At 44.9% G+C, this 20,827-nt stretch overlaps 1 protein-coding gene across 2 annotated transcripts in view; it reads right to left on the minus strand.

Annotated features, from left to right (window-relative positions):
• Positions 1–20,827, minus strand: part of LOC131537996 (potassium channel subfamily T member 2) — a 109,304-nt gene that overhangs the window by 7,684 nt on the left and 80,793 nt on the right. Inside the window, exons 17-29 of one of the 2 annotated variants that reach the window (XM_058771777.1) lie at positions 19,302–19,454; positions 18,967–19,217; positions 17,371–17,689; positions 7,797–7,902; positions 7,518–7,690; positions 7,050–7,121; positions 5,946–6,080; positions 5,757–5,868; positions 5,558–5,659; positions 3,739–3,822; positions 3,489–3,617; positions 3,060–3,405; positions 2,496–2,531 (exon numbers count right to left, since the gene is read on the minus strand). In XM_058771777.1, the coding sequence (XP_058627760.1) occupies positions 2,496–2,531; positions 3,060–3,405; positions 3,489–3,617; positions 3,739–3,822; positions 5,558–5,659; positions 5,757–5,868; positions 5,946–6,080; positions 7,050–7,121; positions 7,518–7,690; positions 7,797–7,902; positions 17,371–17,689; positions 18,967–19,217; positions 19,302–19,454 (2,018 nt within the window). The remainder of the gene's footprint in view (positions 1–2,495; positions 2,532–3,059; positions 3,406–3,488; positions 3,618–3,738; positions 3,823–5,557; positions 5,660–5,756; positions 5,869–5,945; positions 6,081–7,049; positions 7,122–7,517; positions 7,691–7,796; positions 7,903–17,370; positions 17,690–18,966; positions 19,218–19,301; positions 19,455–20,827) is intronic. The other variant, XM_058771778.1, reaches the window with a different exon arrangement.

Genomic DNA, 20,827 nt, shown 5'->3' on the forward strand with positions numbered 1-20,827 from the left:
GTTGTTTGCAGAATAGCCGATTATGTGTCAACATGCAACAGCAATTATTCTTCATGAAGCTGACATCACACAAGAAGCAATTAAAGCCTTCCCCTTATAAGTTAGAGAATAAATAGAATAAATGCAAATCAAGTGTGTGCTCAGGTGCTCATCATCCACTGATAACTTTAAGGACTAACTTGACTGATGTGCATGGTATATAAGCAGGATTATTTGCAAGTCACAACAATGCATCATGGATTCTAACATGGTAACTGAGCTTAAGAGGTATCTTCTCGTGGGGGAATATCCCAAAAATGCTGATAAACATCAGCGTTACATCATAAAGAGGAGAGCCTCAAATTTTTGCATGATTGGTAAGGGAATTAGCATAAACTATAAATAAAATAAAATAATTATGTGCAGTGTTTGCTGCCTGTAAATTGGACAATACTTAATATCATTAGATCAGAGTGCTATTAATGGTTTGCCAGTGTGAAACCATTGTAAAACCGTGGCAATAAAGCTACTTGAATCTTCATTTTCTAAGCAATTATACTTGAAACTTCTTTTTCAGTAAAACCAAAAAATAAATAAGCCCTAAATAATAAATAAAAAATAAAATAAAGGTACATGGAAGGACAGATAAGTTACCTGAAATGGTTTGATTGTTGTATCAGGAATTTTCAAACCCATAACAATGGGGTCACATATTCTGATGCCCCCTTTAAATAGATTAGTAGCCTGTTTTTGTGACATCAGCTTCATGAACATTGTTAAACATTTGTCGCATACAAAATGCGAAAATAGGTTACTCTGCAAACAACTGGATTGTGTTTATGCTCATGAAATTTTAAATTGGTTTAATAAGCCTGCTGAATAACCAGCATTTCTAAACAAAAATTCCACACTGACACTTAAATTTTTATTTATTGAAGAAGCGGTTAAGAATTTGTACAAACATATTCAATAACATTCAAGAGTATCTACAGGAGCCTGTATAACACTTAAGGCTAAAACATAAGCAGAGGAAATTTTTTAATTAAAAAATAAATAAGTAGATTTTTATCCATTTAAAGGTATTAGAAAATTAATGAATAAATACAAATTATTTAATGTAACAGCTGAACTGTTCATATTAGACCCAAAATCTTCCCTGGATGGATTATACAATAGAGGAGGTTTCACATCACCAGAATTAATTGACACGACCAGACTGTGTTGACGCGCTCATACAATGTGCACGGGCGCTTTAAACCTGTACGCTGTTTGCGTGCCCAATCCGCCTGTGTCACCAAACAGTGACAACAGCGCCTACTAGGGTCACAGAATTTGGTGTAACACCGACTTTAAGAATGGAGAGGCGGTTGTAACATCAAACAACGTGAGTTTCAGCAGAGCATACATGTTAAGGCTTTTACACAGCAGAAATAAACATGACAACAGCCACTATAGATTATATAAGATAATAAACACACGATTATGATAGATATGGTCTGTATGTGATTTTCTTGAGATTGAATGTGTACATCTGAAATGCTAATTTGTGCAGCAATATAAAAGGCTATAAATAGCATATTTTAACAACAGCAAACGACCAAATTCCACATGTGATCGTAAAAGGAAGTTATTACAAACACTGGATGGTGGTTTGAAGTGAGTTCTGAGTAAAAGTGTATTATTAATCTCATAAATTGTCTTATGTAGCATGATGCTAATATTAGCTCTAATGCAGCTGCAGAACAGGTCCAATTCTTCTTCATAATGCATTTTGTCATAATACTTCACGTAAGGTCGCAAGAAATGTTTTGTTGTGTTTATTTAGAAATACTTTTGATAATAGTTGGGTAAATGTATACTGGGATTGAAGTGATGTGGCTTGGTAAACGTTTTATTGCCAGTTTAAACTAAAGGCTGATAATGGCTGAATAAAAACAAAAGAATAATGATAAAAGAATAATAAGGATTATGTCTCATACCTGGCGGAAATGTGAAAGATTCTGTTTCCTTAAACTAGTTTCATGCATTTCTTTTTCAACACATTTACAGGTAAATCCTAGTATTTTATGACTGTGATTAACGCAATTAAATTTTTTAATCGATTGACAGCACTAATATATATACAGGCACGTGCAGGAGGGGCTTTGGGGGCTCAATGTCTAAAGTGGACTATCGAAATAAAGTGTAAATCAATCCCTTTTTCTCAGGATTTTATTGCTTTAATGAATAAAAAGTAAACGAAAAAGTCTTTAAAATCTTCTGTAAGATTATAAATGTCTTACTGTCACTTTTGATCAATTTAACCTCTTAACTGTCACGCCTAGGTTTACTTCACTATTTTACAATTAAATCCTAATCTAATCATGACAAACTATATATCGTTGGAAAGGTCTAAGACTCCTAAATAGGTATTTTACCACTTTTTCTGTTAAAAAATTATGTAGGAAAAGTAATAGATTAATTTATGACAAGAGTGCACCTGAAAAAAAAAACTACATCATAACAGGAATTCTGACCTTTGTCAAAGAAAGTCTTCTTAGTTGCCTTTTTCTCTATCACAAATTAGAAATCAGAAGAAATTATTTATCAGTAGAAAACTTAAAATTTCAAAATTCATCCTTTGAAACCCATTTTAAAATCAGACATTGCATTACCATGGAAATAGTACATTAAAATCATGTTACAAAATATTTTCATTCATGAATTATAAAAATTTAAGTTTGGATAGTGCACTATAATGTCTCTGTTCAAAACTGTGAGTGACAGTTAAGGGGTTAATGCATCCTCACAGAATGAAAGCAATAATTTCTTTACATTTTTTTTTTTAATTTACGGACCCCAAACTTTTAAATGGTAGTGTAAACAAAACTGATTAAATGTGTTATTCCTTGTGTTATCTAGAGAACAGTGTGGAAAACATTTCAGATTTGTATCATTTAAAAAAAAAATTTTATCAAATTTTTACAACTTTCATTAGACATTGAATCTATTCAGCTATAACGCTGTTAGATTTACATAGATATTAGATATGCAATTATATTTTTAGCTACAGAATATCACCCAGCGGTGTGCACACTCACTAAATCCAGATGGCGAGAGCCCCAGGTGCTTCATGCGTGTGCGGACCAAAGCGTTGAGCTCCTGTCTCTCGGAGCGGCGGAACAGGTTGAGTCTCTGCTGGCTGATGCGCTCGGCGGCGCTCCCCATTCCCTTGGCCCCGCTGGAGCTCCGCCCACCTTTACGACTCAACCGCCGTGCCCACTGCATGCTCTTCCTCCTCAGGAGCGGGTGGTCCATGGCCTGTGATGATGAGGAGGAGGGAGGCTCGGACGACGTGGAGTTACGGTGAAGACCGGAGCGGCAGAGCAGGGGCTCGCGTGGTTCGCGCGTATCCTCGTAGTCCTCCACCGTGATGGACACCTGAGACTGAGACAACCACACGGTGGACTCATTTCTCCATCGCAATGCATTGATAACAAAAAATGACAGAAAGACGCACAAGCAGGTACCTCTGAGACGGGCAGTTTATGCGCTTCAGTGCGGTAGATGCCGATGGGAATGTCTCCTGTCGACGAGCACAGCTTCTGGTAGAGACGGCCATAAGTGCGAATCCACAAATCCTCCTCTGTGATCTTCATCTACAAGGGACACCAGGGCAATATCATCATCATCAATGTCCTCAATTTCATTATGACCACCATCATTATGGGCATAATTGTCCATATGCAGTCTCGTTATGGATTGAGTGATTGCACTCACAGCACACAGGAAGCCAGATCCAGGCATGGAGTCGAGACCTAGCAGCAGTCTGGTGATGGAGATCATGTAGTCCTTCACAAAGGACTGCAACACACACAAAAGATGAAATCAGACACTAATGACTCTGCTAGTATTTCAGTCATTCTGTGAATATTTCAGTAGACTCTCTAGACGTAGGCCAGGGTAGATTCCATATTTAATAGATGTGAAAAAGTTATGTGAGGAACAGTGTTCAATAGCTTTTGTTGAGTATAAGTGATGAGAATGGTAAGGAATATAATTAAATTTCATGATTACATTTCCTTAATGATTTGAGGAAGCATCCCTTCAGATTGATTTAAACCCACTGACTCATGAGCTTGAGACAGAACTCCAACACTTTTTAACTCATTCATTGGAAAAGCTGCTCACAGGAGTATTTGTAATAATGTATATATATATATATATATTAGTGCTGTCAATCGATTAAAAAAAATTAACGAATTAAATGCACATTTTTTTCTGAAATTAATACTACCTAACATTAAAGTTTTTAAATACACTTTTATATTGCAATAATTTCACATTCAATCTTCAAATTAATGGGCAAACAACATATTTTTAATTTTTAATTTAATTTTTTTATGATTGGAGGCCAGTATCACTAATACCAAGTAATACTGATTTCCCTATAAAAAAAGAATTTCCCCTAATATTTAGCCATTGACTATAGCCATTAAACATTACATTATAATTAAGAGCTATACATTTTAACATTTATTAGACTTTAAAAATAACTTCTAATTTAAGTGAACTTAAAACAATCTTCACATAAACCCATTATAATAAATCTTATATTTAGCTAGGCTACCTGTCCCCCTCAGCAGAAATATACAGAAATTGAATAAAGTTATCAAACACTAAATTCTAAACTAAATACAGATAAACACTTACATATATAAAAGTTATTGATTTCCTATTTTTTATTTTATTCTTGATGAACAGACATCACAGTAGCTGGACATTGGGTTGTTTTGGCTTCTGTTTCTTTAAGAGCTGCCGCTGCTGAACTTGACGCGGATCTGACACGCATTGTATTTTCTCTCAACTCTACCTTTTCTGACCCATTTCAGGTCGGACCCATTTCAGTCTCTTCTAATGAGCTGACGAGTTGAATCGAGTGTGTTAGATGAGGGAGACAATGCTGGGATGCTCCAGGACAGTTTTGAAAACCATTTCAGAGACATGTTCTTAATGTAACTCATATATAACATATTTAAGGTAGCTTTAACTGTCTTTTTGGTAACTTCATGCCTTAACTGACCACGAAATTGCATGCACATAGTTTATTTCGCGCTTTGACATAAATTGATGAAGGCTGCAGCGCGCTGGTTTCCGCCCTTGCGTTAACGGCGTTAAACAATTTTAACGCGTTAAACTGAAAAAATTAATCGCCTGCATTAACGCGCTAATTTTGACAGCGCTAATATATATGTGTATATATATATATATATATATATATATATATATACAGGCACGTATATACCATATGGTTACACTTTACTTTGATAGTCCACTTTAGACATTCTACTAACTATAAGTACCTTTGTAACTACATGTTAACTACATGGTAACTAATTCTCATTAATTTGCAACAACATGTCTACTAACTCTCAGTACGGTAGGTTTAGGTACAAATCTTTGTATTTGGCCAGAGACAAAGTATGTGTGAAAGCATATGGTCTATAGTATTTATATGAAATTCACTATGTATTTACATAATGCAAGACAGAGAAAAACTGTAGTTTAGTCATGTGTGGATCACCTGCATTATAGTTACCTGATACAGCAGCGTGTCTAACATACTGACACTAAACACCTTCCCAGCTGCAAACGGTAATCTGAACATGAACACCAGGTTAGAGCCTCTCTCTCTCTCTTTCTACAGCACAAATAGAGCAAAAGATGAGATATCAAATTATTTTAGTCTGTTTAGAAAACATAAATGTGTTTTATATTGTATTGCATTCATGTCTCACTTTTTCCAGTTTGGAGAGAGCTAGAGAATAGTGGTCTTTCACTTTGAACTGCATGAAGCGCATGTTGGCCGGGTGTGTGAGTTCAGTTATGATACTGAGAGCTGGAAAAAGCCTTTGAGAAACAGTGAGAAGAGAGTTTCAAGTCCCCAAATGCCTCAAGCTGAATGACATACATGTGGAAGGACCTACCTGAAGAGTGTCTGAACATTAACAATGGTCTTGGCATCAGCCATGTAATCCTCTTCAGCGATCATGGAGCTCTCTTTGTCCACCACAACCATGGTGTCAGCAAACGTCACACCACAACGCAGAAGACTATCCAGACTGCACACACAGTGTTGAGGGATCAGTAAAATGAAACAGACAGAGACACTTAAACTACAGTTAACAGAACTGAAGCAAGCATTGAACTAATGAACAAAAACTAATATTTTGACAATACTTCATGCCTGTAACATTACTTTGTGAAAGTTTTCCTAGAGGTAAGAAATAATGACTGGTTTCCAAATTCATACCTTTCCTTAACCCTTGCTCCTTAATCTTTTTTCTTAAGGCCCTGTTTACACTTGGTAAGTTGGTATTAAAATGCATTTTGGTTGATCGGATCACAAGTAGATGAGGGAGACATTCCATTACACTTGTTGTTTTAATCTTGTCTCTTTTGTCCGATTTTGACCACTTTTACTGATTTCTTTGAGGGGAGAGTCTATGGGTGGGTGTTTTTAGGGGCTTTTTCAGATCATTCAATCTAACATTGTGAAATAAGCTTGCCCACCCTGTTGGAAAAACCAGCATATGCTGGTTAGCTATGTATTGCAGCTGGTTTGAGCTGGTCCTTGGTTGAGTACAAGTACAACAGTTAGCGGAAGCTAGAGATTACGGTTTACAAATTTTTAAATATGGATATTGTTCTTAATGCATTGCTTTGCTTCAGAAGCCATTCATTAACCCTACGTTTCTGAATGGATCAGTGTGTTTGAACAAATCAGCCGAATGAATGATTTAATGACTCACTCATAAAGACACTTGTCACCACCTACTGATGGTTACTGATGTAACCTACAGAACGTGTCACTGAAAAAAACCCTCACTAATGTACCGACTGACTGTCTGTCTGGAACAAACAAAGAAAATGGACTGATACAAACAATAAAAATCTCCCACTGCTGTTGGACTGTTTATCAGCCACTCAGCCACTATTGAGACCACTCAAACTCAATCACCAGAACTAAATGTTGTATAATACATACATGTGAACACCTTCATATAAGCTTCAAGCAAAGCTTCTCTTACTTGTCAATGGAGCCCACTGTGTAGAAAACCATAGGGAACCAGCAGATGGCCTCCAGAAAGTCTGCCTCAGGTCTAGCAAACAGCACAGAAAGAGACATGGAGAATCTGAGGTGATTCCTTGACAAAAGCATGCAAAATGAATTAGCAAGGTCTCAGTTGTCTCTTTCCAAGTATTTTAAGAAACTGACCCAATGTCTATAAAAATCACACCGCTTCGCCCTGCTCCAGGGCATCTAAATAATGAAATCCAGCCTGCAGCTGCTCCCCAGTGTACATCCAATTAGGAAAAAACAAGATGACTCAGAGTTTTATTACATTTGATTGCATTATATGACAATGAATCTCCCCATATTAGTTTTCTTTTACAGGAGAACCGATGATTATGTGTCATAATAAATACAAAGCAAAGGGTGGATAATATCTAAAGGCTCTACTCTTTCTTAATGTTTCTGTTTTTAGAACACTCACACATTCTCCAGTAGCAAAACGATGGGGTTGAGCTCCTTCCTGGGCCGGTAATATGCCCGCAGCGGAACGATGAAGTTATAGAGGCCGTTTCCAGCGCTTTCTGCGGACACGATAATCAGTTTGTTTTTAAAGCCGTATGAGCGAGCGTCCTCGTAGGGCATATGATGGCAAGCCTGAGAAGACAATCTGCTGTTAGGATGTTGTGCTGTGAGGGTGTAGCTGGTGAGTTTCTGTGAACTGTCATACATATAAAAGATTTGAAGAGAGGCTGACATTCACCTTATCCAAGCGCAGACAGCAAAATGGCATTTTCTCCTGCAGGAGATGGCAGAGGGCAGGAGAGCTGCCGATGTATGGAGAATTTAGCGGGTAGCCTTTGACCCATCTGTGTGAGAAATAAACAGCTGTCTCAGACAAACATCTGCACTATCATTCAAAAGTTTGGGGTCAGTACAATTGTTTTATGTTTTTGAAAGAAGTGTCTTATGCTCACCAATGTTGCATTTATTTTAAACACAGTATAAACAGTAAATTGTAAAATATTATTAGAATTTAAAATAACTGTTTTCTATTGTAATATGATTTAAAATGTATTTTATTCCTGTGATGCAAAGCTGAATTTTCAGCATCATTACTCCAGTCTTCAATGCCACATGTTCCTTCAGAAATCATTCTAATATGCGATTCCTCTTCAGGAACTCGAGCTGCATCCGAAAGCGCTATGCCTTCAGCGTGACCGGCTCTGAATCGTATGTGTAATCAGTCCAGTAGATGGGCGAGACGTCACGGACGGGTGACGTAATGACCAGGAAGCTTTAAAAGCATGTGCGGTGAAACCGGTGTCAGCTTTCTGTCATTCAGCGAAGTTCTGTGTGTGTGTCAGTCGCATTTTATGTTCTGGAAGTCTTATTTACTGTTGATTGTCAAAAAACCAGCGTTCCCCGCGGTGCTGGCCCCACTTTCGCCGAGGCAGAGTGGCAGCTGCTCTCGTGGGGTTCGCAGATGGATCTGGTGGAGGGAATGGAGACGGGCGAGTCCCTATCTTCTTCCTCACCTGCCAGATCTGCCCGCTCTCTGGGATCGGAAGCCCGTTCTGCGGTTACTTCTCCCCGGGAAGCGGGCTCGATGCTCCGCCTATCTTCCTCCGAGGAGGTTGATGTGGAGAGCATCGGAGTGTCGCCCTCTCAGTCGCCCACTCATGCGGTAGCTAAGTTAAACATCGATTGGCCCACCGAGAAACAGGCTGAACCGCAGAAAAGTAAATTAGATGAGCGGTTTCTGCAAACAAAGCCGCCACCTCCACGCCGGAGCCTGCCATTCTTCCCCGATCTCCAGACCGAGGTGTCGAGATCATGGGGGAAACCATTCTCGGCCCGTGTATTTGTCCCCGCCTCTAATTATTATGGCAATGTGGCGGGGTTGCTTATAGAGCGATGCCCCGGGTAGAGCAGACACTTGCCAACTATCTGTCCCCCGACATGGCATCGTCTCCAAAGGCTCCAGTCTTGCCCTCCAAGCCTCTAAGAACAACATCAGCGCTGGTGGGCAAGGGGTACACGGCAGCAGGTCAGACTGGTGCGTGTCTGAACACGATGGCAGTGTTGTAGGTGAACCAAGCCGACCTGCTTAAAGAGCTAGATGAAGGCGAAGATATCAAAACAGGTGATATTTCAGAACTTAGGAGAACCGCTGATCTATCTCTCCGCACTACAAAGGAGACCGCCTGTGCCATTGGGCGGTCCATGGCAGCTCTGGTGGCGGCGGAGAGGCATTTATGGTTGAAAGACCGTGAGTCTTCCTCATGGACGCCCCGCATGCGCCTTCTGGTCTGTACGGCGATGCCGTCAATTCCGTCGTCGACAGATACCAGGAGGCTCGTAAAAAGGCACGGCGTTACAGCTGTTTCTCCCTCACCGTTCTCTAGCTCTGGGGACAGTCCCAGCCATGTACCAGCTCCTCATACAGGGAGGTTCAGAAAGTGAGCGTCGCCTCTCGTGCTCCCCCGCAACGGGACCGAGATCAGCAGCTCTCTAAACCGGGGGCTTCTAGGACAAGGCCCGACCTGAGGGTCGTGCTGCACTCGAGGAAGCCCTCGAGGAAGCCCTCGACGAAGCGGCCCTGACAACCAGGGGTCAGGACTGCTGAGGGCGGCCCCTACTGGGGAAGAGCGGGTTGCATCGCATTACACGGTGTTGATCTCTCCTCAGAGCCCTCAGGAGATCAGTTTGCTAACCCTGCCAGAGTTCCAGGCTGCAGTGGTCTCCAGCGAGCATATATCTCACTGCCTTCCGCCCAGAAACATAGCGGAGCTGAGATGCTCGCCACCCCTTCAGGAGTCTCTACAGCAGTTAGTTTGGTTGTCTCCTGCCGGTCCACCGATACAGGGCACCGAGCTAGCAGCTCAAAGCACACCAGAGACCAGTCTTGAGAGGCTGGTTCCCTTAGTAGATTATTTAGCAGCGTGGAAACTACTGCCAAATGTATCTCGTTGGGTCCTGCAGACGGTAGAAAAAGGCTATCATATCCAATTCGGCTCTCTGCCACCGCCATTCAGCGGGGTCTTTCCCACACTGGTGGACACCGAGCAGGCTCTGGTATTAGAACAAGAGGTAAACACTCTCTTGAGGAAGGAGGCCATTGAGGTGGTCCCTCCTCGCAACAGAGAAACCAGGTTCTACAGCTGGTACATCAGGTCCGAGGACTGGTTTGTCACGACAGATCTAAAAGACGCATACTTCCATGTCTCCATCCTTCCCACTCACAGGAAGTTCCTGAGGTTTGCTTTCAGGGGCGAAGCTTACCAATATCGGATTCTTTCCTTCGGCCTAGCACTATCACCCCGTACTTTCACGAAGTGTGTGGATGCTGCTCTGGCTCCATTGCGACTCCAGGGCATCCGTATACTCAACTACATCGACAATTGGTTGATTTTTGCCCAATCAGAGCAGATGGCGGTTCGGCATCGAGATGTCGTTCTCGCTCATATGAAAAAGCGGGGGTTAAGACTAAACGCCAAGAAAAGTGTACTTTCTCCATTACAGAGGATCACTTATCTGGGCGTGGTGTGGGATTCGACCACGATGTAGGCACAGCTGTCTCCTGCTCATATCGAGTCGATCCTCACTGCAGTCGCGAGAGTCAGGGAAGGCCGGTCACTCACTGTCAAACAGTTCCAGAAGTTGTTGGGTCTGATGGCAGCTGCGCCCAACGTGATACCTTTTGGCCTGCTGTATATGAGACCCCTACAGTGGTGGCTCAAGTCCAAGGGGTTCTCCTCGAGGTGTAAATCCGCTTCGCATGATAAAGGTCGGACGCAGCTCGTGTTCCTGAAGAGGAACATCTCCAGGTTATGCATGTAACCGTGGTTCCTCGAGGGAACGAGACGCGGCGTCTCAAAGCCATACTTCCGGCATCCCTGCCAGAGCTTGCTTCATTGCTAGAAGCTGACGCCGGTTTCACCGCACGTACTTTTAAAGCTTCCTGGTCATTACGTCACCCGCCCGTGACGTCTTGCCCATCTATTGGACTGATTACACATAAGAATCAGAGCCGGTCACGCTGAAGGCGTTCCCATAGTTTTCGGACGCAGCGTCTCGTTCCCTCGAGGAACGTCTCGGTTACGTATGTAACCCTCGTTCCCTGAAGAAGGGAACGGAGATGTCACGTCAGATGACCGACGAATTGGGATCTCGCCAGAGAGACCAATCCACTTCGAGTGTAACTAAACGAGCCAATGGACATTGGCATGCGATCATTGCATCCAGCTGCCGCTGATCACAGCGTGAGTATAAGAGGCAGCGGGTGCACCACATTAATTCATGCTTTCGCTGAGGAGCCGAGCCGGTGACCTGGCCGCTCAGCGGTGGTACAGCGACCGTGGCGACGGGACGTGATGTCTCCGTTCCCTTCTTCAGGGAACGAGGGTTACATACGTAACCGAGACGTTCCCTTTCGGTTAAGGAACTCTCTGGAGAATTAGGCGTAAGAACGCCGCAAGCCGACTCTGAGCCAGGCCTCTCAGTGCCACTACCCGTTTGAGGTGAGAACACAGGAGGAAACCGGTTCGACACGTAGGCTATAAAACCTAGCGAACGTGTTAGGAGTCGCCCAACCCGCAGCTCTACAGATGTCTGCTAGCGAGGCACCACTAGCCAGTGCCCAGGATGATGCGACATCCCTAGTGGAGTGAGCACGCAACTTGAGCGGGCAGGGCACACCTTGTGCTTCATAGGCCAAGGTGATGGCATCCACTATCCAGTGGGCCATCCTCTGCTTGGAGACAGCCTCGTAACAGACAAAGAGCTGTTCTGAGGTCCTGAAGCTCTGAGTTCTATCCACATACTGTCGCAGTGCGCGTACAGGAAAGAGCAAAGCTAGGGCTGGGTCTGCCTCCTCCAGGGGCAGCGCTTGCAGGTTCACTACCTGGTCCCTGAAGGGAGTGGTAGGAACCTTGGGCACATAGCCGGGCCGGGGCCTCAGTGTTGCACTGGAGTCAGCCGGCCCAAACTCAAGGCACGATTCGTCGACCGAAAATGCCTGCAGGTCCCCCACCCTCTTGATCGAGGCCAACGCAGTCAGGAGTAGGCTTTTCATAGAGAGAAACTCGACCGACCGCAAAGGTTCGAAGGGGGCAGTTTGTAGGGCTCTTAGCACCAATGCCAAATCCCAAGAGGGTAGGGAGGGAGGCCTAGGAGGGTTTAACCTCCTGGCCCCCCTAAGAAACCTGACAACCAGATCGTGCTTCCCCACCGACCTCCCCTCTATGGGGTCGTGGTGAGCGGAAATAGCAGCAACATAAACCTTAAGGGTGGAGGGGGACAGCCTACGCTCCAACCCTTGTTGCAAAAAGGAAAGCACGGCTCTGATCGAGCATCTCCGGGGGTCCTCACGGTGAGAGGAACACCATTCGACGAACAGGTTCCACTTCAGCGCATAGGCCCGTCTTGTGGACGGTGCTCGTGCTGAAGCGATAGTGAGAGCTACCTCCTGGGGCAGATCACCTAGAACCTCGCGTCCCGTCCAGGGACCACACATGGAGATTCCACAAGTCTGGACGAGGGTGCCCCGTCTCTGAGAAAGCAGATCCTTCCTCAGAGGAATCGGCCAGGGAGGGGCTGTCGCGAGGAGCATGAGTTCCGGGAACCAGGTCCTGTTGGGCCAATATGGAGCCACTAACAAGACCTGCTCCTCGTCCTCCCTGATCTTGCACAGTGTCTGTGCTAGCAGGCTCACTGGGGGGAACGCATATTTGCGCAGGCCCTGGGGCCAGCTGTGTGCCAGTGCATCCGTGCCGAGCGTTGCCTCGGACAGGGAGTAGAACCACTGGAAGTGGGTGGTTTCTGGAGATGCAAACAGGTCTACCTGAGCAACTCCGAACCGACTCCAAATCAGCTGGACTGCCTGGGGATGGAGTCTCCACTCCCCAGGAAGTGCTGCTCGAGACAGCTCGTCGGCTGCCTGATTGAACACTCCTGGGATGTGGATGGCACGACGGGACCTCAGATACTTCTGACTCCAGAGGAGGAGGTGGCAGGTGAGTTGCGACATGCGACGGGAGCGTAAACCGCCTTGCCGGTTGATATATGCAACGGTCGCAGTGTTGTCCGTACGGACCAGAACGTCCTTCCCCCGAAGACGCCCTCTGAGGCGGCTCAAGGCAAGGCGTACTGCCAGCAACTCGAGGCAATTGATATGCCAACGCAGTTGGGGGCCCGTCCACACCCCAGACACTGCGTGCCCTTTGTACGTGGCTCCCCAGCCGGTGGCCGAGGCATCCGTGAATACCACAGCATGCCTGGATACCTGCTCCAAGGGCACTCCTGCCCGAAGGAACGAGGGATCTGTCCACGGGCTGAAGGTTTTGCGGCAGGCCGGTGTAATCTGAACCCGGTGAGTACCGCGTTTCCACGCCCACCTCTGGACTCGGCCATGGAGCCAGTGCTGAAGCGGTCTCATATGGAGCAGACCGAGCGGAACTGTCGCCGCAGCTGCAGCCATATGCCCCAGGAGCCTCTGAAAGAGTTTCAGTGGGACCGCCGTCCTGCCTGATAAAGTCTTGAGGCAGTTCAGCACCGACTGAGCACGTTCCTGGGTGAGGCGTGCTGTCTGGTTGACCGAATCCAACTCCATGCCGAGAAAAGAGATCCTCTGCGTTGGCACGAGTTTGCTCTTTTCCCAGTTGACCCGAAGACCCAATTGGCAGAGGTGCCTGAGCACCAGGTCCCTGTGTGCGCACAACTGCTCTTGAGACTGTGCAAGTATGAGCCAGTCGTCGAGGTAGTTGAGGATGCGCACACCCCGTTCTCTCAGGGGAACAAGGGACTTTGTGACTTTGGTGAAGACGCGAGGCGAAAGGGACAGCCCGAAGGGCAGGACCTTGTACTGATATGCCCGACCCTCGAACGCGAATCGCAGGAATGGCCTGTGTCGCGGGAGAATTGAGACATGAAAGTACGCTTCCTTCAGGTCGATCGCTGCAAACCAATCTAGGGAACGGACGCACCCAAAAATGCGTTTCTGCGTCAACATCTTGAACGGCATCTTGTGAAGTGCACGGTTCAAAACTCGCAGATCCAAGATCGGTCGTAACCCACCACTTTTCTTGGGCACAATGAAGTAAGGGCTGTAAAACCCCGACCTCATATCGGCTGGAGGGACCGGCTCTATCGCGTCCTTCGCCAGCAGGACTGCAATTTCCGCACGCAAGACAGGGGCATCGACGGCCTTGACTGAAGTGAACTGGATGCCCCCGAACTTGGGGGGACGCCGGGCGAACTGAATCGCGTAGCCGAGTCTGATGGTCCGCAGGAGCCACCGAGACGGACTGGGGAGCGCTAGCCAGGCTCCGAGAGACCGTACCAGCGGGACCAATGGGGCCACCGACATACCCGCGGTGGGGCAGCGAGGTGGAACACAGGGACCCGGCCCAGAACCTGTGACGGCTTGGCCTGTGACGGCGGGGGGCGGGGTCTGGGTGTGCAGTGTAACACTCACCTGATTCCTCCTCGTGAGGGAGGAAACACAGGAACCCGGCTTGAAACTTGTGACAGCCTGGCGTGTGACGACTTGAAGCGGGGACTCGAGTGCTACCGCCCTTACCTGGTTCCACGAATGGGCAGGAGGGGTGCTCTTGGGCAACCCACTGCTGCCTGCTGGCGAGAGAGGAGGAGGGAAGTGATCCCGTGATGCACGGTTCACCACTCTCCTCCTCTTGAGACCCAGAAATTGAGGAAACCGCTCTTTTATTGATGTTTTGGGTACCAAAAACCAAACAAAACAAAAGATTCTCCACCCGGCCCTCCTCCGGGGGAGGGAGCGGTGCGGCCACCATCTCCCGACGAGCAGTCTCCTCCATCACTGGGTCGCCCGTCTCAGGGCCTCTTGTACTTGCGCTTGCCGCCAGGTTTGGCGGGGGCCTGGACGGGCTGGGCGTCCTGCCTGCGACCGGCTCCACGGTGCTGCCTGGTGGAAGGCTGCTGCGGCTGCGCGGAAGCGGAGGCAGCCGCAGGGGGGCACCCACGGCGACAGGCAGGCTGAGGGGCTGCAGCCGGAGTGGAAGCAGCAGGTTTCCTCCGGCACATGATGTGTTTGATCGCCTCAGTCTGCTTCTGGGCTGCCGAGAACTGCTGGGCAAAGCTCTCGACAGCGTCGCCGAAAAGGCCGGTCTTGCGACACGGGAGCATTCAAGAACTGTACCTTCTCCTGCTCCTTCATGTCAGCAAGACACAGCCAGAGATGGCGCTCCCGGACCACTAACGTGGACATCGCACGACCCAGAGACTGTGCGGTCACCTTCGTCGCTCGAAGCGCGAGGTCCGTCGCAGCACGCAGCTCATGTAGAACCGCCAGGTCGTGACCACCCTCGTGCAGGTCTTTGGCCTGGTGGACCTGCAGTAACGCCATGGCGTGAAGGGCAGAAGCCGCCTCCCCACAGGCTCTATAAGCACTGCCAGTTAGACCTGACGAATACTTACAGGCCCGCGAGGGGAGACACGGGTCACCCCGCAGAGTGGTAGCGGCTGTTGGACATAGTTGCATGGCCACAGACCGCTCCACCGAGGGGATGCCCGCATACCCCAAAGCAGCCCCACCATCGAGGGTGGTGAGAGTGGAGGAGCCACAAGACTTGTTTCGGGCAGTAAAAGGTGCCTTCCATGATCTTGTAAGCTCCTCATGCACTTCCGGAAAGAATGGCACGGGAGGGGGGCGACCCCCACCGAGAAACCACTCGTCCAGCCTCGAAGGACATTCTCGGCGGCCCGGGAAAGCATAGCCGTCATCTCTGGGTCTGGCTCGGACAACGCTACCACACCCGAAGGGGGCAACGCAGCCGAGTCGTCATCCCCAGAGAGCGACTCACCCTCCGATGCAGCGATCGACATCTGGTCGTCAGAGGGGGCACCGAAGGAAACGCGTGGTGCACTCTGTCCAGCAGAGGGCCCAGCGCGCTCCTTCGGCAGCTCCACCGGCTGCGGAGTGCTTGAGGGGTGAGTAACTCCTCTTGGGGAAGCCCTCACTGTCACCCTCAGATCACCTCTGACTCCACCAGATCCAGCGCCGCTCCGGGAACGAACACTGGATCGCGGCAGAGGTAGAGGGACTCCGCCATGTTTGACATAGCGGAGTCTATTATGCAACTCCGAGATGGTCATGTCCCCACAAGAAGAACATGAGCCATCCACGAAAGCCTCCTCAGCGTGCTGAATGCCCAGACACGTGAGGCAGCGATCGTGACCGTCCTGAGGCGCCAGGAAACGACCACACCCAGAAATGCACGGGTGATAAGACATCTTTAAAAAGACGCGATCACCCGTGTTACTCTTTTAGAGAAAATGTGCTCTTTATTAAGTGCTGAAGCACGCAGGGGAGCTGGCCACCACACACTCCTAGTGTGACTGCTTTCACGGGAATCGATCTTTTTCTCCCGTGAGACCGCGACCACCACTGCTGCGCTGTAACGCCCGCACTCGCTCGCTCTTCTCACTTGCAGGAAAGGAGAGCAGCAGTAATTCACCGCCGCTCAGCTCCGAAGCGAAAGGATGAATTAATGTGGTGCACCCGCTGCCTCTTATACTCACGCTGTGATCAGCAGCAGCTGGATGCAATGATCGCATGCCAATGTCCATTGGCCCGTTTAGTTACACTCGAAGTGGATTGGTCTCTCTGGCGAGATCCCAATTCGTCGGTCATCCGACGTGACTCGGAGTGACCGACTGAAAGGGAACCACGGTTACATGCGTCACCTGGAGACGTTTGCTGCACATTTTTTTAAACATTTTTTGTGGAAACTGCAAAACAGCATTTATTTTAAATGTTGTTTTGTAACATCATAAATGTCTTTACTGTCAGTTTTGATCAGTTTAATGTGTCTTTACTGAATAAAACTATTAATTTCTTGAAAAAACAAAACAAACAAACACACAAAAAAAAAACTTCTAAATGGTAGCACTGAAAATTCAGTGCTGCCATCACAGGAATAAATTTAAAATGTATTACTATAGAACAGCTATTCAAACTACCAATATTTCACGGTATTTCTGTTTTTACTGTGTTTTGATCAAATCAATTTAGCCTTGGTGAGCATTAAAAAAAACTCCAAACTGTAGCGTATCTGCAATATAATCAATACTTTCTACTTTTGAAATTCTGATGATTGTTGTATAATCTATAAATAAAACTATAAATAACAAAAACAGTAAATTCCTGTCTGGTTGGCCAAAATAAGCTGCAAAGTGGACCAGACTTTATGCTAATAGTCAAACGTATGGCTTCATGAGACTAATGAGGTCTAGACCAAAACCACATTTATGTGGTCTAGAGACCAGGACCTGGTCCTGCATGACCTAAGACTCACTCGCAGTGTGCTCCCCACCACTGGCCTTTCTGCTCTCCCCCCTCTTCCTCCTTCCCTTCCTCTCCTCCCTCGTCCTCCGATTGGTCCCCTAGCAGGTCAAATGTAGCGCTGTGCACCCCATCAACCACCTCCAGGACGGGGGCGATGCTGTGTCTCCTCTCTTCCCCTGAGCCACTCGTGGCGGGCAGCGCTAGAGTGTTACAGCCGCCCACTTCTGTCCGGGAGCCACTCCTACTCACACTCCCGCTGCCCAGAACTGGCGGGCCCGAGCCTTCTGGACTGCTGTCACTGGAGTCCTGCAGATCTATGGCTACCGTGCCTGTTAGAGGACCAAAGACATTTGTGACTTAGAGGAAATCAAAACCTGACTTTATTAACTTTCTTATTGCACATTTCACATTTATTGTACATTATTAATCAGCACAGAATTAATAAAAAAAGTCTGTCTTAATATTTCATAAAAATCTAATAACTTTCTCAGGAGGATAGAGTTTTAGAGAAAGGGAGTGTGGTTAAAAAAAAATGGTATAAATCAGCAGATCGCCTCCAATCGCTTACAGCACCTTCAGTCAAACTACTCAAGTCCAAGATACGGCAGAGTTCCAGTGCTTTTCACTAGATGGTGATATTGCACTAAAATGGGACTTTGTCAGCAGAAAACCCTAGTGAAATTCTGCAGGGAATTTAACAACTGTGTTTCTCTTTTTCTGTCTACATCCATCTCACAGAACAAGAGTTACAGTGTTCTTCTGATACTGAATTGCATTACTGCATTACATAGTATTTATGGAAATTATGAAAAAATAAATAATTTGATTGTTAATCAAAAGTTTTTATACAGTCATACAGTGAAAATAATTCCCTGATCATTATTATGATAACCACGATCACAATCAAACTCAATAAGAATAGAATTACATTCATATTTCTCAATATAATAATAATAATAATAATAAATGAATGACTTGGATTTAACTGAACCAAAGATACTACCAAATAATATTTAAAACTTTTAAATTAATAAAACAAATAAATATATAATAATAATAATAATATATATATATATATATATATATATATATATATATATTATTCTTAAACTTTAAATAATAATAATAATAATAATTGACTTGGACTTATATGAACCAAATATACTACCATTTTCTTTATTATTTTTTTATTATTCTTAAACCTTAAAGGAAATCATACATTTTACTGTATGATTTCAGATTCAGTGTGAATAAATTACATAAAAAAATTAAAAAATTAAATTAAAAATAAATGTGGGGCGGGACCTGGTTCAGTCCATTAGTTGATAATTGGATAGAGGCAGGTTTAAATGCTAGCTTGCAGTTGTTTGTAAAAAAAGGTGCAGAGTTTAGGCAGACAAAACAGACAGGATGAATTTCCATGTCATGCTGACTTTAAAGTGTACGTATAATAAGAAAAACAGACAATTACATTGTTATTCACAATAATCTATATGATAAATTAACAATTCATAACAATTAACATTTCAATTGTCTGTTTTTCTTATTACACATACATCAGGCAAAGGTTTACAACTGAAATGAAAATGTGAGTTTACAGACTAACCCATGCTGGCTATAATGCTATGCACTGGTAGTCGAGTGAGGCCATGATAGATTGTCTGCGGGACTGCTCTGGAGTCGCCCCCGGGGCCCCTGACTGGCTCTCTGTGGCCCCTAACAAAGGCTGAGTTCTCCTCCTTGGAGATGTTGATGTAGAAACAGGTGTCGGAGGCTCCCATGATGTGGCAGGGTCCGGGGTTCAAGAGGATGTTGGCTGTGTCCATCCTGCGCACCCCGATCAGACACACGCCGTATCTGCCACAGCAGTTAACAGTGTTACTGTGTGTTCACTGGCATGAAAACATAGTGATTCACTGCATCTTCTTTATCCAGACTTACTTCTTATGTGCATGAAAGGAGGCAAAAGTGAAACTCTTTCCCTGATATTCTCCAAAAAACTTGCTCTCTTCCAGCCGGATGTGGTGGACCTCATTGGCTGCACACCGCCGGTACGTGCGCTGCCATTGGTCGACAGAGCCAGCACCGCCTTCCCTAGATAGAGATGGATGACCATTTGAAAATGTTTTCCTAAAGAATTAAGGGATAGTTCACACAAAACTGAAAATTCTGCCATCATTCTCTCAGCCTCACATCGTTTCAAACCCTTAAGACTTTCGTTCATCTTTGAAACACAAATGAGGATAATTTTTTTATGAAACCTGAGAGGTTTCTGTCTTTTCACTTAAAGTCTATTACAAAAAAACACTGAAGCTTAAAAAGTTCATAAGGAAATTGTAAAAGTAATCAATATGAATCAAGTGGTTCAATCCCAAGTTTTCTGAAAAACATGATCGCTTTACATGACAAACAGATTTAATTTAGGCTTTTAATCACATTTAAACATTGATCAATGGACATACATAGAGCTAATCAAATATGGTAAAAGGAACCCATAAGGATCAGTTTTGCACTGTCTTTATGAACTTTTTGAAGTGTTAAAATTTTGGTATAAAAGGACCTTCAGTGGAGGAACAAAAATCTCTTCAAAAACTGCTTCAATAAAAATATTGAAATTTGTGTTTCAAAGATGAATGCCAGTTATACAGTTTTGGAACGACATGATGGTGAGTAAATAATGACAGAATTTGGTAACACTTTAGTTTAGTTGCTTATTAGCAAGCATATTACTAGCATATTTGCTGTTTATTAGTACTTATAAAACTCATATTAATTATTATATTATAATTATTAATTATTCTGCATGACCTTATTTTAAATCCCATAATCCTACCCCATACAACAACTACCTTACTATAACAACTACCCTACTAATTATTATTTAATTAATTATTTAACAACTACCTTACTAATTATTAATAAACAGCAAATTAGAAGTTCGGCGCTTGACATCATAAATCATCTGGTTTGTGGTACACTGTAAAAATGCTACAGTATGAACCTGTTAATTAGTTATAGGTAAGTTTCCGTAATATGGTGAATAACTGCAATTACATGATTTAATGCAATTTTACAGTAAATTACTGTTAAAATTGCATTTTTTTTTGGAAGTGAAAAAGAACAAGTCATTGTATAATTTACAGTGAAAAACCATAAATCAACATTCCTAGAATTCCCTGCATGACACTTCACAGTGTATAGAAAAGAGCAACGTGGACATTATACCAAATTTCTTCCATTGTGCTCCATAAAATATAGGAAATCATATATGAGGGTGAGTAAATGTCAACAGATTTTAATATTTTGGGTGAACTATTTCTTTGACATGTCCTTCACACGTATTCACAGCTTGCGGTTCAGCTTGGGAAAACACTGTCTCTTACAGACGGGCAGAGAAAATAAAAACCGCTTGATGTGTCTTTGACATCCCTGCGAATGGCTGGGAAGATGAAGGGGAGGTGAGAACC

Source organism: Onychostoma macrolepis, chromosome 03 (genome assembly GCF_012432095.1).
Source record: "Onychostoma macrolepis isolate SWU-2019 chromosome 03, ASM1243209v1, whole genome shotgun sequence".
Classification (NCBI taxonomy): Eukaryota; Metazoa; Chordata; class Actinopteri; order Cypriniformes; family Cyprinidae; genus Onychostoma; species Onychostoma macrolepis.